The 18,115-nt window shown below is 39.5% G+C and overlaps 1 protein-coding gene across 2 annotated transcripts in view; it reads left to right on the forward strand.

The window, feature by feature from the left end:
- The window catches only part of LOC113174506 (multiple epidermal growth factor-like domains protein 11), a 75,444-nt gene that overhangs the window by 25,644 nt on the left and 31,685 nt on the right, over positions 1 to 18,115 (forward strand). For both annotated transcript variants that reach the window (XM_026378563.1, XM_026378564.1), the window contains exons 5-7: positions 15,946 to 16,192; positions 17,051 to 17,171; positions 17,718 to 17,854. In XM_026378563.1, the coding sequence (XP_026234348.1) occupies positions 15,946 to 16,192; positions 17,051 to 17,171; positions 17,718 to 17,854 (505 nt within the window). The remainder of the gene's footprint in view (positions 1 to 15,945; positions 16,193 to 17,050; positions 17,172 to 17,717; positions 17,855 to 18,115) is intronic.

Here is an 18,115-nt window from a genome sequence, read left to right on the forward strand (position 1 = left end):
CCTGTGCAGAAGCAAGGGAGCTGCTATATGACAAGCTGAGGAGAGGGAGGGATAAAGAGGATCATAGAAATGTTTAATTGCAAAGAAATTTGTAAGACTGAACATATAAAGATCCTTAGTGATTGAGATCAAGGGAATACATGGTGGAGGTGTGTGTGTCTCAGCGTATTTTGTACTGTGTTTGCATGTATCGTGCAACACTGCTGCTCCTTTTCCTCTCAGAAAGGCATTAGCGGGTGTGTGTTTGCCAAGGCTGCACCTCCTCTGGATGTTTATCCTGGCACTTCATTAATGTCCTCTGTGATGATACACACAGTCTAAGGGGACGCCTATTGTCCAGCTCAACAAGAACACCGCTTCACACACACATACACACATTACTGACGAGTGGACTTGCCCCACTGCCAAGTCCAATTAACGGCTACAGCCGCATCAGCATGCCCCTTGTGTTTGGTCAAAATTAATTTACCAACAAACTTTTTAATCAAATTCCACCACAACCCCCGAGGGCTGATTGGCTCTCTGCACTCCGCTGGTTGGTGCTGCGATGTCTGTCTCCTACAACAAGGAGCAGTGATTCAGCTTGAAGCTATGAAGCATGGGTTTTTCTTGCTTGTTGTGAATGTAAGAAAAATTATCCTTCAGCATTTCCTGCAGTTTGTTAAATTACAGTGAGCAACACAATCAAAGTCACAGTCTGCCTGGTGAAAAGCAAGAACTCAAATGTCAGTGTAATTTTTTGTGTGTGTGTTAAATAAAAATATTCAACAGACATTTCCGACAGCTGGAAAAAATCAGCAACGCTTGCTGCTCTTCGGTGTACTCGAATGTGTAGGCCATAAATTTAGATTTAGTTGGTGCCATGTAACAAAAGCATGTAAACAAAGTTAGAAAGAAGTTGCAGATAAATGATAACAGTCTGAAACGCTTCTGAAATAGTTTAGGGGACATTTTTCAGTACTTACACACTGTGGTCATTGTAGTTGTGACTGATGTCACAAATAAAACTCCAGTATTTATGATTCACAAATGTCAGTGAGACCTTAAATATCTATGAGTAACAACAGAGCATTGATGTTTATCCACCCGGCGGCTCTTCACTATAGCACGTAGCACTAATGTGGATGTTTACAGTCATTACAACTCAAGTGAGAGTGCTGCTCCCCTGCCTGTGGTTTAATGTCTGGTTCCACTCATGACATTTCTATCTGTCTATCTAAGACTGGACATGAGACTGTGATATGCAGTAACATAAATTTCAGAGAAGGTAATTGTACTTGTAAATTTAAAACATGATTAATAATGTATGTCCCTCTGCTCTAAATACAACAAGTCAGACAGGACTACATCTTTGAGTGACATAGGTGCATTTGCAAAAGTGCCAGCTTCTTTCTAAACGGTGTACAATGCAACACAGTACACATGTAATTTGCTGTGAATTCCACGTGGAGTACATGTGCATGCCAAGCGACTGGCAACTCCAACAAGAGGAGTGTAAATAACCTAATAGAGATACAGTAGTAGAATAAACATAAAAGAATCAAAAGCTTTGTGTGGTGTAATGAAAGTCTTTAAGATTTGAACATTTGATTTGTTTCTCTGTTGTATCTATTACTGTACATCTGCCTCTGCGTCCTACAAGGTTATGTTTTGATATGTATGTACAGGTATATGTATGTCCTGATGGCCGAAAGCTTTGAACATGATAAAGCCACCATTTTCACGGATCAACTGTGTTTTGTTTTTACCATTTTTTCTGTTTTTAATGTTGTTATGTGTTTGCAAACAAACAAACAACAAAAAAAAGAAAAGAAAAAAATTGCCCAACATTGTGCCCGCTAACTGTTTGTCACCTAGCTGAGAAACGAAGCAGGAGAACTAAAATATACTCCTTTAACCAGGCTCTGCAGCTGGGGATAACACAACACCTGTGTGTCAGCGCAAATGATGGGATAAATGGATTCATTAAACTTGTTTTTCCTGCAAAAAAAGTGGATTTAAGGGAGCATACAAGCCTGAATTCAGCAAAGTTTCTCAATATAGGACTTTCCATTATAACCCACTTAAGGCAAATTGGTCATACATGCCAGCTTAACAAGAAAATGGGCAGGTAATTACAGGTCTAACGAAAAACAACTATGAAACAGAAACTAAAGGAGTAGGAGTCACGCGTATATTGTTGTTGTCTTTCAGCCACATCTAACTATCTACTTCTGAGCTTCTGAGATATGGAAGAAGAGAAGTGTGCCCGTTAATTTGTGTACCTACTCAGATACTCAGTCTCCCATCAGAATGCATCCTGAGAACGCAGGCAGGAACAAAAAGGCACAACCATGAGGCTCTTTTTTTGTTGTTGTTACTAAATTATTGAAAGGCATAACGAAATACAGGATATGACGACTGAAAATGATGTGCTGAAGATGGAAGTGACCCTGTTGTGAATTGTAGAAACTTCAGTGCTAAACTTGATGACAAATAAGTTTCCTGTGGCTGCTTCATAATAAAAGCCACGCCATAGTCCACCGATTTAATGTGAGGTAGTTATAGAAAATGTTTGGTGTTCAGATGTACTAACGGCGTCATGATTCTCCGGTAGAGAGAGCTCTGTAAACCTTTCTAATACTAAGGGCTGGGTAATACTAGAAAATAACTGGTTTGCACAACACATTGCCCAGTCACACTGGAAATAAAAAAATCTTTACAACTCTTCTGAAAAGCACTCAGCAACACCATTGGGAGGGGAAAAACACAGTAATCATTTCAATATGTAGATAACAACACATTTTCAATTGGTCTTTTCTGGAAAACATTCAATGTGTTTGGCGTCATTGTGTCATTTGGCCACACAAAAGTGACAGAAGGAATTGTGTAAATAAAAAATAAATAATAAATAAAGAAGTTCAAATCCAGCTTGCTGCCTCACCTTCACATGTCTGGCTGATCACAGTGAAGTGGGTGTGAATGCCACAGTTTCAGTTCTGGAAAGTTACAGTAATTGTTGTGCAAAACCACACTGAAATGGGCGTTAAAAAAAAAAAAAAACGTGGAAGAGGAAGGTGTTTGACCATTTATCTATATTTTAACAAACAGAATCGGTTTGATCAGGTCTTCGTTTTGCAAGGCTGTAAATAAAATGAACAAATTATCCAGACAACGGTAGGATTAACGTGTTGGTAAAAATGTACCTATTAACGTCTAGTGTAGCTCATGATAAAGACATTTTAGGACATGCTTATAGTTTGATATTGAAGCAACGTGAATTTTAACCATAATCACCATTCGAGAAAAAGGAGCAAACAATATCCAGCCTGCTTTTTCCCATCTACTCCACAGAGTCCCTTTCTTTCTCCTTGTGTATACCATCAATCTTGGTGGCTGCGACTGCGAGGGGAAATGGACTGGTACCTCACCTCGGAAACCTTTTGATTACCCATTTTCCTTCTAATGCCACGTGAGCCCACACTAGCCAAATCTCATGACAGACAACCCATTAAGGAATATAACGACTGATCCACTCTGCTCTGCTTTCTTGCCTGCCCTCTCTCTCTCTAGCTCCACAGTCTTAACATCTCTCTTTCTCTCTGTGCACTCTGATTAATTTCCAAACTAACTTGTTTATCGTCCACCACCGCCTTTCAACAGAAGTGGCCGGCACAATAGACCCTTTTCCTCCCCACACGACTGACTTCGCTTTGACTTTGAAAATGGTCAGGAATTATTCATCAGCTGTCTTCCTCCACTTTACATTTGCTCAGAGAAGAAGAGCACAATCACTCCCTAGTCTCTTTATTTCCTCATTCACTTCCCCCTCAGTCATTTTGCACTTCAAGCCTTCTTGACCTTTTTCAAAGGGGCTCACAGTGCAGAGGATGGAGCTGCTGTGACCTCCAAGTAAGAGGGGATGTTGATCTATGTATTCCTAAAGGATCTCCTAAAGCCAGTCTGCTCTCTAGGATGGACAGAATGAATGCATACTCAGAGTTTAGGATAAGATTACGCTTAACTGATCTTATATGGAGGAATTGTCTTCCAGGGCACACAGGAAGAAGGAAATTGCAAGAGGCAAAGCATGTGCAAGAATATTAAATGAATGTTTTGGTGAAACCTACTAAATATTGTACTTTAGCAGAATTCAAACATCAACAAACAACAGAAGTCAAGATAAATACTTTTCATGAAAAAGTTGCATGTCTGAAAAAGGTAGAAACCAGTATGATGTTCCATACTGAGTTAAAATATCTGCTATCCAGGCAAATGTTTGGTGGTAGTAATTAACATAGGTTAACAACCTGTGTACTGTATAGTGCCCTCAAAGCTTCCACGGTAGAATAAAAATGTGTGTAGTGTATACGGCATTTCATTTCATTTCCATTCAGTTTATTAATATAGCGCCAAATCACAACGAAAGTCATCTCAAGGCAGTTTATAATGTAAGGTTCAAAACTTTACAGAATGTAACAATACAACTAGAAAACACAGTCATCCCACTTACGCAGCACTGGTGCATCAAGGTAGGTCCCTCAGCAGACTAATCTAGAGCAGCATAACTGAGAGATGGGAACACAATAGTAGAACGATTTAGAAAAATAGAAGAGAATTAGATATATTGTCTTTTTATCCTACAGATTCTTCTTCCTTATCAAACCCTGGTGTCTACATTGCCCACATTAAAACATGGCCACCAACAGCTGAGTGGGAGATTCAGGTGTGCTATAATAGTATCCTCTAACCTCAAGCAGATATGAAGAGTATAGAGGTGTGTTAACCTCACTTCTTCCAAACTATAAACCATTTCAGGACGTTTATTAAATTTTCTGCGCCTCCCTCTCAAAACACTAAGCCAGAACCCAACAGCAGACAGGCACAGTGAGAGACCAGCTGGTGAACATAGTGAAACATTTAACATCTTAAGTTGAGGCTAAAAGTATTAGTAGTGAATGTTTGAATTACATGCATCAAGTTGCCTTCTTGTCTCCAAACGAATGCTGAAGTTACACAGTGTCTTTACTGGCATGTTGGCCTTATTGGCTTTAAAAGCTGAAATGATACCGTATCATATTGTTTTGTGTTTACAGCTTCTCATTGAGGCTGAAAGTAAAATTGGGTCTACTCTTAATCGTCTTATCTCAGTTAGATAGTACTGTAGCATAAAGATCTGACCTCTGACCTCAGCCAAATGGAGCTATCAGCTGTCTGATTTGCACCTTTCACCTCTTTATATTTGTCAGTGGGTCAGTGGGAGGACAACCACCTGCCAAGAGCAATTAGACCTGAACTCAAATTTATGCCCCAAGTTTGCATAAAAGGAGATCATTAAAATGCAATTACCACACAAGAAAGCAAGCTGAACTGTGCGTGAATGAGTCCAACACGCACAAAAAAAACATTAAGTGATCAAGTGAAAGGTTGCCACATCTCATGCATCATTCCACAGCAAAGTTGTTGACGACCACTAATGACAGCAATTATTTAGTCTTAGAAAACAATGCAAAAGTGCAAAGCAATGAAGTCGGTACTCAAGACTCTTGGCCTGATATGTTTTGCCGGAGGTCTGAAAATGACTGTTTCTAGCATTGATTAACGCAATGTTGACTTTCTCTGCTTTTTATCTGGACGTGAAAATGGCCTCATTAAAAGGAAAGTCTGTAAAAACTCAATCACCTACACTCACAAACGCGTGCAGACACGCACAGTCATTGACTCAGTCAGTGTCACAATAAACTGACACTTTATTCCAGGCCTGTGCGCAGCAAACTGTGTCATCTATCTGACCTGTCCTCCATCACAGCCCTCCCCTTCATCGACCCATGTCGCATACAGCCTGAAATATGCTGCCACTAATTACAATTATTAATTGAAAATAGGAAATCAATGGCTCTGAATTAATTACAGGCGTGCTTGTTTGTATATGGGTCAGCCGGCTCCTAATAACCCAGCTTTGCTTGACATAGTTATCTACTGACGGGATGTTTCAAAGTACAAAACCCTGGCTGCTATTTACACACAGTTAGCAACATACACATACATCCCGACTTTGTGTCGTCTGTAACTTTCATCACTTTGCTTTGGAGGTGAAAGTGGCTTACTACAGAAAAACACCCACCCCCGCTGCTTCTTTTATAAAGTATTGTTTACTCATTTGTCAAGGGAGTGCACAGTGGCCGCCTGACAGTGTGCTGATGAAAATAGTTTCACTCATACAAGCAGTGTGGCCTTGAATGAAGCGGTGCATTGCTGGGCAATACCACGGAGCTGCTGGAAATAGAATTGTTCAGTACTCCAGGTTCAGGACTGTAAACTTTCCAGTAGACACGGCTTGGCACTGTTGTTGACCTCTCTCAATGAGCCGGTGGGACTTTGCAGTTTAAAAGCCATATACTGTATGTGTGATGTGTTGTGACTTAAAGCAATAATGTGCAATTTTTTCATGTAAATAACCCATTTTTTACTCCTCCCATTTAATAACAAGTCAACCAATAGATTGTTTTGGAAGCTCTTACTTTGCTGTTCCTCTTCGGGCCGTTCACTCTTTACGCTGCTGTATGGGAAGTTATCGTCTTTATGTTTATGGAAGCAACAAAAGCAATTTGTTTGGAATAAATGTAAGAGAGCAGTATTTAATAATAGATTATATTGGGTCAGTGCCTACAGTAAATGGAAAACACCAAAGCATGGGCTGTTTATCAATGCTTTGTCGTCAAAGTCATGAAAAACATTTTGCTACAGACTGCTTTTCTCCAAGCCACCCTCCCACTGCTCCACAAGTTTTTGACAAAGATGCAGTTAAATTAAAAATTAATGAATTAAGCTAGAGGCTGTGTGTGCATGTGTGTGTCTGTGCGTGTGCATGGGTGTGTACTGGTGAGTTCATTGGCTATTGGCTGACAGATGCTGTGAGTGCAGCTGAGAAGGCGTTCAGTGGCTGACAGGAGCATTGATCCTCAGCATCCTGACACTGTAAAATCTTAAAGGCGACCTTGATGACAGATACAGAACAACTTTATAATAATTTATTCATCTCTGCACCAAGCTGTTTAGTGGCTCTCAGTTCAGGGGATGTGGGGCAGATTCTCTGTCTGCAGTTAGGGATGGAGCTCAAAGTACAAGAGTTTGTTTACATCCTTGATAATATAGTATGCTGCATTTAACCATACAGTATACATTAGCTTGAAATCTAGACATTAGCATGCATGACACCCTTCTTTGTTCACATCCTCCCCCGTGCATCTTCCTAATTGGTCTAGGTGTTATAAACCTAAATAAAACAACACTGGAGCTCAGAGTCCATCCCCCCACAAACCCACAAAGTGATCAGTGGGGCAGAACCAAGACAAATGACTGTGGTTGCTGCTCCATAGATCAACAGATGGGCTAGTGGCAGTTGGAGTGCTGCTGTGTTTTCGTCCACTCAGCAGTATCTCTCTACCTCACGTATTGGCAGGGTATTCCCCCCTCGTTCCTGTCTGACCAGGTTGCTCGTCGATCACCCTTTCTCTGGGGCACTTGCATCTCCAGGGAAAGTCAAAGTCAGATTCTTGTTTTGTAGTTCAATATCCCAAATTTGCCCCAGGGGTCTTTAAAATCTGTACAATGCGCAACATCGTCTATTCTTAGACAGAAAAGCTTTATAATTTAGCGCTCTTGGCGTTAACTTAAAATCAGTCTCTTCCCAAACTTTTCTTGGAATTCCCTCTAGTAGGAGTTTGGAAAACAATAATCAATGCTCTCCTCTGAGAAATGTGTTTTTTACTAGTCCACTATTTTAATTTTGATTCAAGTAGCTGAAAAATAAAGCACAGGCAAGAGCTGCATAAAAGCAGCTAATTCAGTTTTTTTAACTTTTGTTTAGTTTTGTTTTTTCTTCCTTTTTAAATGGACACTTTTGAATGACTTTGGATTAGTTTGACAGAATTGCACACGATAACCCTGTGACCCGCCCCTGGGACTCTCATTCACTGATGGAGCAGGTTTGATTAATGAAAAACACTCAGCATGCAGATGTCAGTGGTTGGTTAGCGCATGAGCGAGAAGAGTTATTTTCAAAATGAATTTGCTGCAGAGATTATATTTTCTCATATTTGAAACTGTAAATTAGTTCTCGACTTTGTGTTTGTTTCAGAAGCTTGAACATTTTGCCTGTAAGTAGCATAAGAAATGATCCTCACCTCTGAATAACTACTGCTCCATGGCATGTTAACAAGGCATTTAGTCATCCCCCCGCTCCAAGAGAAGTCGTACTGCACTATACTGTGTAAATGTGTAAGCAGAGTGCTGCTGTGGACCACACATACACACACACACACACACACACACCCACACACACACACTTAGTAGAATTTCCTGGATAAATAAAACTTTAGGAAAACAGGCGTCTACTCAGTCAAACAAATATTGCCCAAAAATGCATATTGAGATATTTTCTTTAGGCTACATAGCACTTTTGTGAGCGCAAAACAACTCACCCAACTGAGTTCCACCTGATAATGACTAATGAATGATTATAGCATTTGCATAACTTTTGCTTGTGTCATGAAAAGCCGTACAGTGAAACCCTTAAGGTTTTTCTACGACTGGCTGGAAAGACAAGAGAGAGCAGCATTTAAAGTAGGAGCAGCAGACGGTTTAATGACGACATCAATCAACCATGCACAGTGTGTGTGCAGACATTACCTACAGCACTTCACAGGCTCTCACAATGCAATGTAATACTATTCAGCACAATTGTAAAAGGGGACCGGTAACTCTAAGAAAATTTCATACTGGTGCTGAATCATATCATGTACTTGAAATTCTAATAGTGTTGAAAAGATTCATTTCACCATAAGATATGGCTCTACTGATGTGGTTAGCATACAGTGGATTATTATGCTAAAAGAGCTGCCAGTATCACTTAGGGTATCACTTAGAGTATTGCAACAGTTAAGGTAAGTACATGAAGCAGTTGCCATAAATAGAAATAGAACAGTACATGTTGCTGATTCATACTGGGAATGATAGTCGTGTTATCATGAATCAGTGTTTTTTGGGTCCTCTAAAAATGAATGTTGTCACAATAATGTCATTTTGCTCTGTCTTTAACTGGGGTACATTCATCCTCTAATGTTAGTGTGTGTGACTGCGAATCAAAGTAAGCAGTAACTTAACTTCATTCATGTTTTATTAGTTTTGGTTGGTTCAAACCAAAATCAAGCATTTATCTCACCAGTCAAATGAAATGAACTGATCATGTGAACCTAATTGTAGGAGCCTTTGAGACTTTTGACCCTCCTTAAGGCAGTAGACATTACACTTTGAGGCTTTGTGAACTCAATCATCAACTAAAACACATTTCAAGCATTAGATGAAGAAGTGTCTAATACAATACCTCTAAAGTGGATGGTACCTTTCCCACTCTCTAATGTGAGGGGCTCACAGAACGGATGGAGAGACTGCACAGCATCTTTATCTGCTGTCAGTAATGCCTGTAGCGCAGCTGATGGGGACATGGCTCCTGAGCTGCTTCCATGTTACACATATGAACGTAATTGTATTTAGTTCAGCAGCCTCTCTCATCTCATCATTGTCCCACAGTGAATTTTCCACTCTGTGACAAATTAATTGCAAAATAATGAGTGCATTTATGGAATATTAGAGGTAATGATAGGCTGATAGAGTGTGTCTCTCTGTACCCCTACTGGCACAGTCCATGGTTACAAAAGGTTTGCCTCACTACATCATACCCCCCACCCCCCACCGCAGCCACAAAGGACACCAAAAAGTCATGGGGTAAGTCGAACCCTGCCATAAAGTGCCTTTCTGTGAAACATTTTGCATAACATCAAAACTGGGCAGAAATTAGTCCTGTTTGACTTTTCCCATCCTTTGTCTGTCTCCCACCATTTCTGCAGGTGTTAAAGTGATTTGACATTTAGATGTATTTTTGCAAAAATGTGGCTAAATGTCACAGTCAGACTCCACACATGTCAATGTATTTGCTTAAAATCACCTGTGGCTCATTTGGCACCAACGTAACTGTGAATAATGACGATAATTTTATTTTATATAGTTGTTATGAAATAAGTTAATTAACATTTGTTAAGTCTGCCTTGAACCACAATATTTGATTAGTTGTTTTGTTTGTTTGTTTGTTTGTTTTTTGTAAAAGTGGCCATATTACAATTAATTCAGAGTGTATATTTTATTAATTTCTAATTGATACGAAATTATGTGATTTTAATTTAAATAAAATACATGTTATAATGCCTCCTTGAGACTGAAAGTACCTGTTGGAGCTCTTCCCCTCCCCACTCTGTCCTGATTGGTCAGCTTGTGGTGTTGTGTTTGGTCCACATGAAAACACAGGCTACACACAGAACTCACAGAACTCAGTTGCCCAACTAATTGTGTGTTACTGCATATCTTACACATGCAAATGTCTCCTTCACAAAAAATGAGTTATGTGCAGGAGTCATTTCTATTCTGTGATTGATTGGTGCACAGCTGTAGATCGATCTCAGTCCACTCTGAGGACCTGTTGGTTAACTCGCTCAAAACTACTGTCATGTCTCATATCTGTCAAATAATATTCAGTTCATCTGGAACTACTTTTACAAAATAAAAATAAAAATAATAATAATGAATCCAGAAGCAGTTTTTTTGGTGCATATTTGAACTACGAAGATACTCAGGCAAGTTGTTTCTTCCTGTTTCTAGTCTTGAACTCATGTCTGTTAAACATGAAACCATATCTGAAAAGAAATACAATATTGGTGTGATATACATGATACAGCTGATTTTCCTTAAGCACTGTGTCATATCAATAAACTAAAGTGGATATGAGTCATCACGTTAAAGTGTTCTGCTGTGATTAGTGTTTTGATTCATTATGAAGCCCTTCAGCTTGTCATCTAGTGTGTGCAACAGGGATTATTATGGTTTTCTCTGAATTTTGAGTTCTTTCTGATGGACTTGATAATACAACTTGATTGCTTCCACTTATTTTATTCATTCTCTTTCTCAAAAAATCTTTCTCTTCTCAATTGTTCTTGTTCAGGATTCGTAAAGAGCTTCAGTTAAAGCAGATAGAAAGTCAGTCTTCCTATCTATAGGATACAGTATGTCTGTAATAAACGAACCTCATAGCAATAGACGTGCTTGTCCCTCTGCGTGGGAGGGTTGTCTATGAATCTTCCAATTAGCTGCTCCATTAAGAAAGCAACTGTTAAACATTAATATTTCACAATGCTCTGAATGTGTAAAAGAGAAAGGTAGAGGCAGTAATAGACTTTATATTTAAAATGTTCTATTTGCTGCTCTATCAGCTGTCCTGTTGTACCACATGTATAATAATAGATACAAGGAGAGAATAAACAATCACTCACTAGAACGAGTAAATATCTGTACATCAATCAGCTGCCACTGTGCTGCTGCTAACGCAGTAAATGTAACCATGCAAATACTTGTGATTACTGCCTTGTACAAATTTTTGCCTTTCTTTAAATGTGCAGTAAATCATCCAGTAAAATGCAACATTACATTTCTTTTGAATGTAGATTTGAAAGGGAAACATTACTTCCTATTGAATTCTCCAAGTTGGCTCAAGGTTTCAAAATGAGTTTTGTCGTTTTTGTAAAGGTTTAATATTAACTAAAGGCTCTAACATTTATTTTTTTACTCCCATTGTATACAGCTGGTTAGATTAAAGGCAGAAAGAGCAAACGTGATGTTTGATTTTATCAGGGAAGAATGATAAAGAAAAGAATGAAAAAACATTTCTGTCAGCAAAATGCTGAGTCAATGTGCAATATTCAGTTTTCTGTTCTTCATGACAAAAAGACAAATAGGGTTATCATAAAAGTGCACTAATGAACAACAAACCAGGGTCTACACTTCCAAGATTCAAAGAAATGTATGGACGCTACATACACAACAGAATAGAAACTCAGCCAGTTGTTAATATATATGGAAGAAATCAGTTTAGTCTGTTAGAACATTTTGGACAGAGTAGTTGTTTCTATGATAAGCTAAACAAATTCACTCCTGGCTCCAACTTTGAATTAGAGAATTAAGAGACAGATATCAGAGTGATATCAACCTTTTGCATGCAAGTTGTCCTTTAATCAAACCTAAATATGCTTTTTACAACAACCACTACGAGACAACTGAACTGGAGCTTCCTGCACCAAAGAGCCCGACACAGAAATCAAATGCGAGGTTAAAATCTTATCTATGCGTGTTCCTCTTTTAGATGTGAGAGTGAGCAAAGAGCCAAACCTCTTCCATAAGCTCATTTTATTGTTGGCAGAGTGACTGCACCATAGACAAACCTAGAAATATTCCTTAAAGGGTTAGCCTGTGCCAAAGTGTATTATGAAGCTGTTAATTTAGTGCAGAAAGTTCTGCTTAGTGCCAGCGAGCTACTCTTGATCAAAGTCATTAGTCACTTGATTTGGACTCTTTGCTTCTGAATAATTGAGGCAGTGAGCGGATAAAGGATTTGACTATGCTAGCTCACTAGTTAAGAGAAATAAAGAGAACTCCCCTTCTTGAGAGAGAGAGAGAGAGAGAGAGAGACTAGGAGGAACTGAGAGAGGGCAAGAGAGTAAATTGGAGAAAGATTGAGAGGGAGGGAGAGTGAGTCTGATTTATGCTTTGTCTGCTCATAGCTCTGTCCACCACAGCAGTGATGAAACATTTAACACTGTAATATCTGTGAAACTACCACCCACGTTTGGGGAGAAAAGTTTCCTAAGCCTGGACAACTTTGTCTGCTCCTCCAGCTTATTTTGCTGCTATTTCCAGGGTTTTTCCTTTTATCTTAAGGCCATGCCGACTCGAGGTACTTTACTTTTCTTCTGGGAAGTGCAGTTCAGCCCGTGAGCATATATCAAAAGATAATAGTGCTTTGATTTATGTTATCTGAGATGATGTAACATATAATAAAATGGCCTGTCTTTTGTACTGTACTTGTTTTGATCTAATGTTGCCAGAGTCTGATTTATACCAGCAGTTCCTCCACTTGTGGAGCTGTGATTTGTTTTCTAAATCCACATCCTGAAAATCTGTTGAATCCACTCACACAAACAGGAAAGATTGTATAGGTCTATAAAGGGAATAGGAAGGAGATAGGTTACAGAATGGATTTCTCTGGTGCAGTGACCTAGAGAGCTGAAATGCTAAGTGCTGAATTTTCTGCAGTTTCAGCCTGATGGGATGACTGTGGCGCTGTATGGAGGAAACTGCACAAGTTCCTGCATCCATCACGCGGCCCGTAACCGCTGGCTGATATTTGTGGTGTTGTTCTGAGCTATTATCGTGTCATCTCAGGATAAATGCTGAGCAATATTTGAGTGTTGCTGTGACATCAGTCACAGTCAGGTGCACCCCGCCCTACAGCGCTTGTATGCTTAAAAGCAAGTAGTTTGTGCAGCAAGACACCTGACTCCATCTCTCAGAGGTGTGAAGTGAAACCAACCTGGAGGATACATTTGTGGCGTCCCACCAATTTTCCCAAGACTAATGAAGCTGCTTGGATGAGTTGTGAAAGGTCCAGTTGCTAAGACTCTATTTTCAGATAATCTCATTTGGATGAATCAATCTTCATTGACAGATCTCTCAGGTGTATGTACACCTGTTCCTAACAGCAATACTCAAGGTGTGCTAAGCTCTCTCTCACAGAACGATGTCTTCACTAATCTTGTTGTTTCAATATGATGAATTACCGTGCACACATTTGGACAGTCTTCACTCAAAATCACTCTCATGGTGCTGGTCTCGGTTGTATACGGGAAAAATAGTTGAAAAATGAAGGAATGAATAAAAGATCAGTCTTACTTTCTCACCTCTGCTGCATGAAGCTTTTTTTAGAACGGTTACAGTAACTGCTGATACAGACCCCCTCCAAAGAACGTCTGTACTAGTGTGCTTCAAATGAACTAAAATGTACAACATATGGTACATTTTGGGTCAGAAGGCAGCACTTTTCAGAGATGCACTTAAAGGTGGAGTGAAAAACTCACCATCCCATAAATAGGGAGAACAGAGAATATCATAACCCGCACATGTTTTACCCAGTCGCTCCTGGAAGATATTCATAGTGTTGAACTTGGTTGTTCATGTGTAAAACTGAACAAAGCACTTGTGTGAAAGAAAGAGTGCCCGAGAGAGATGTTATTTTCTCACCTCACAGCATGAAGTGGGTGTGAACGTCGGCTTCAGACAGTTGCAGAAATGGTCAGACACAGATCGGCCCAAATTCAAACACTTGACATTTTTGTCACGGGTGGTGGGGTTTCAGAAGATGTGACCATCTGTAATCATCTGACTAGCAAAGTTGGGGGTGGATTACAACTAAGAACAATAATACTGTGGTAGGCGCCACGTCCTCTTCTCAGTGAAACATGGCTGGTTTTGTTTGAAAATATAATAACAAAGGGCTGAAAGAAGCCAGCAAGAATTTGATTTAATTAAAACCTTCTGTAGAAATATTCTCCTGTTGACACCATTGCAAAAGGAGAAATTTATGAAACAATTAGAGTAAGTAATCACGTTCTACAGTGGTATTTAGTATAGTTATATTTAAAATTTTGAAAAGTGAAAAGTAAAGTTTGCCTTTTAGTATGTTCACTAGCCGTATAACATCAGTGACAGGCTTTTTGCTGCAGCTGCACAAAGACTCTGGATGACTCCACTCTAAAGCGTCAGATTAGCTGAAATATAAAAGACTCCCCCTAAAGCTATTTCTATACTTTGGTGTATCTTTGGCATATTTGGGTTTCTAGTTTTGTAAATCACTATGTAAATAAGGTTGACTTGGCTTGGCTGCACTTAGGTATCTCTGGGCATGAAGAAATCTCAGACCAGCTGGGTTGGTAAACAACAGTGTGCTATATAGACTTTACTGGAGGCTGTCTGCTTCTCCCTGCTCCCCCTAAAACAGAACTCTTCCCTCTTCACCTCTGCTGCCCCTCCCCACACACTGAGACTGACCCACAGCATTTGCTGGTACTGTATGTGTGAAGAAGACGACAACGTACTGTATATTTATATTCATAATATTAATAATAATAGTCATCAGATAGAATCTAAATAATTATTTCAGGTAGAAGAATCTCTAAAGTAAGGTGGATACATCATTTATTAAAATGATAAAAACTCTTTTATTATGTAGTCTTACTATGTGACTTTACTTTATTTCAATACATACACACCCTATGATCACTTTCTTTGATTATTGATTATAGATCTTGTCTCATATTAATATCTTCTTGGTTTCTTTTTTAATAGTTACAATCCAAGACCACAAGAACATGTTTTCTTTAAAGGTCAAAAAACCTCCTCTCCTCATCTCTCCTCTCCTCTCCTCTCCTTTTCTCTCCTTTTGAGGTATAACACAACATAAATACATGCAAATGAGCCAAGAAAGACATTTGGAGCCTTCTCCTTTTTCACCTCCTCCCATTGCATCTGTATTTTTTCATGCTTGTGTTTTTCTTTTTTCAGAATAACACATCACTGAGTAAAAAGTAAGGACTTGTACGAGAACGAACAGTATGGTGGATGACTCTGATCAATCATGTCACTGTTGCTTAAAAGCTGCTCTTAAATGCTACTCCTACACTTTGCTAAGAAGGGGTGATTCACTTGATAAATGTGACTTATTTCACATGTTCAATAAAGACTTTTTTTTAACTTACGTTGGCTTTAAGAAGTGTGGTGCTTTAGGTTTAATAAATATGGGCCCTGTTCTCTTCAGTTCTCCATCCCTCTCTTGTTAGCACCGCTCACCTCACTTCACATCACCTCTCTCTTCTCCTTTCTGTTAGACGTGAACACTCTCAGGTGTCTTACTTCATTTTCAGATATCCGTTAATCCGCCACAGCCTCAGACCTCATGCCTCGTGTAGATAGTGATGATTACACTGTTTTAAATCACGAGTTGACTCACACACTCTCTTGTTTGTCCAGGCTGTGAGAGCGACTTCTGGGGTCCCCACTGCAGTAACCGCTGTCAGTGCCGGAACGGGGCCAAATGTAATCCGATAACTGGAGCCTGCGTCTGTACCGAGGGCTACCAGGGCTGGCGCTGCGAGGAGCTCTGTGACCCCAGCTTCTATGGCAAAGACTGCCTGCTGGAGTGTCAGTGTCTCAATGGCGCCACCTGTCATCATCAGACTGGCGAGTGCCTCTGTGCACCTGGATACACCGGGGCCTTGTGAGTAGTTTGTGGGTGTAAAGCGGCCCCTCGCTCTGAGGTGTTTTCAGATAACCTCCTCACAGTGACTGAGCCGCTGAGCCTTTGTGTTATTTCTCTTTTTAGTTAGACAAAAAGGCGTGTGGTTACAATTAGGGATTCACCCGTACAAGTATCAGATAACAGGTTAGATACTTGAATGTGTACTCATACGTTATTTGATGCAAATGCATTAATACAACTGTAACACTCATCCTTGTTATGCTTATAGTACTGTGAGAAGAAAACAAATGCTTAAGAGTCTAATGAGCTGTGTAAATGAAAACTATTTGAACCTTGTAATTTCTGAAGACTGCCTCCGAAGTCATTGCACTTTAACATTAATTGTAATTGTTTTAGTAGAAATACAGCTTCACTAGTAATTCCATAGATCAGTATTTGAGAATTGGGTACTATTCAAATATGAATACTACATAATTATAAATAATGTATATTTTGTTGGAGTAGAGAGAACAAAGAAAAAAACACAATAAAAACTGTAGTATTGTGAATAGTAGTCAGTAGCAGTAGTACTATGACGATCTGTCTAAACTTATATTCACACACTCATTCACACTTCTTCTGCTACTCTTACCTTCCTTCTCTTTTTAGCAAGGACCAAATATCCTCAGTGCGTCTCTTTGAATGTAACTTCATACACATCACAGGCTGAGTTTATACACTTTGCATATTTTCAGCTTCACTTCTTCTGTTATTTTCACTACACATCATTAGTATTTTATCTTGACAGTTCAGACGTAACCTCCTTAAAGGTTTGTATTGATGCTCAACTATCAAACGCCACCTTTTAAAACATGCTGCTTCTTCTGTCCCTTCCAGCTGTGAGGAGCCTTGTCCTCCAGGCAAACATGGCTCCCAGTGTGAACATCGCTGCCCCTGTCAGAATGGAGGGATGTGCCATCATGTCACTGGAGAGTGCTCCTGTCCCGCCGGCTGGATGGTACGACCTGCAACACAATACACAACAAAACCAACTATTGTGGATTTCTGTGGGGCTTCAGCTAATTCAAGTTTAATTTTTGGCAGGCTTGAAAAGTCCCTTAACAGAATATCAGGTCATTAATTATACTTTGAAATCCACACTTATGAAACTTTTAAAAGAGTTAGGAGCTGTTTAGTCGCTGTGCAGCACCTGCTCAGACTCACAATTTGAACAAAACATGAGCCAAGATATGATTGCAGATCTCACAGTAGAAACAAATACAAACATGAACATAAACATTTGGAGTCATTACTAAGAAGCCATAATTTGACATGATGAACATTTCTTAATAAATAGTCATATTCAATATTTAAATAACTAATTTAGTATTAGTATTATGACTAATTGACACCTAATATATTATCATTTAGTTTTACTAATTCTAGCAACCTCGTAGTTCAACTACTTTTAATTACATGTGGTTCACTTCTCCCAAAACTGAATTTCTGACACTTGCTTTTTACACTGTTGATGGGTACAGTATATATAAATCTTCCTCCTCAGGGCCCCGTCTGTGCACAGCCGTGTCCATTTGGATCATTTGGAATTAATTGCTCTCAGGAGTGCACGTGTCGTAATGGAGGCCTGTGTGACCACATCAGCGGTCAGTGCCAGTGCACAGCTGGCTACATCGGAGAGAGGTACAGTGTGAAACCGTGATCTCGCAGACTGTGACTGTGAGATTATATGGAACTTTACCTGCCCCCTTAGGGAAATTTGATTGTTGCAGCTACAAATATTAATAGAATTCAGCAGGGAAGGAGATGTATATGAGCACACAGTAAGATATGCAACAAATAGTACACTGCATACAATACATTGGGGAAACTGATAGAAACGCTGAGGCCATATAGAGCTTGCTGATGTAAACATCTTATGTGACTATATTAGTTAGGAAACAC

This window comes from Anabas testudineus, chromosome 3 (assembly GCF_900324465.2).
Source record: "Anabas testudineus chromosome 3, fAnaTes1.2, whole genome shotgun sequence".
In the NCBI taxonomy this organism is placed as follows: domain Eukaryota; kingdom Metazoa; phylum Chordata; class Actinopteri; order Anabantiformes; family Anabantidae; genus Anabas; species Anabas testudineus.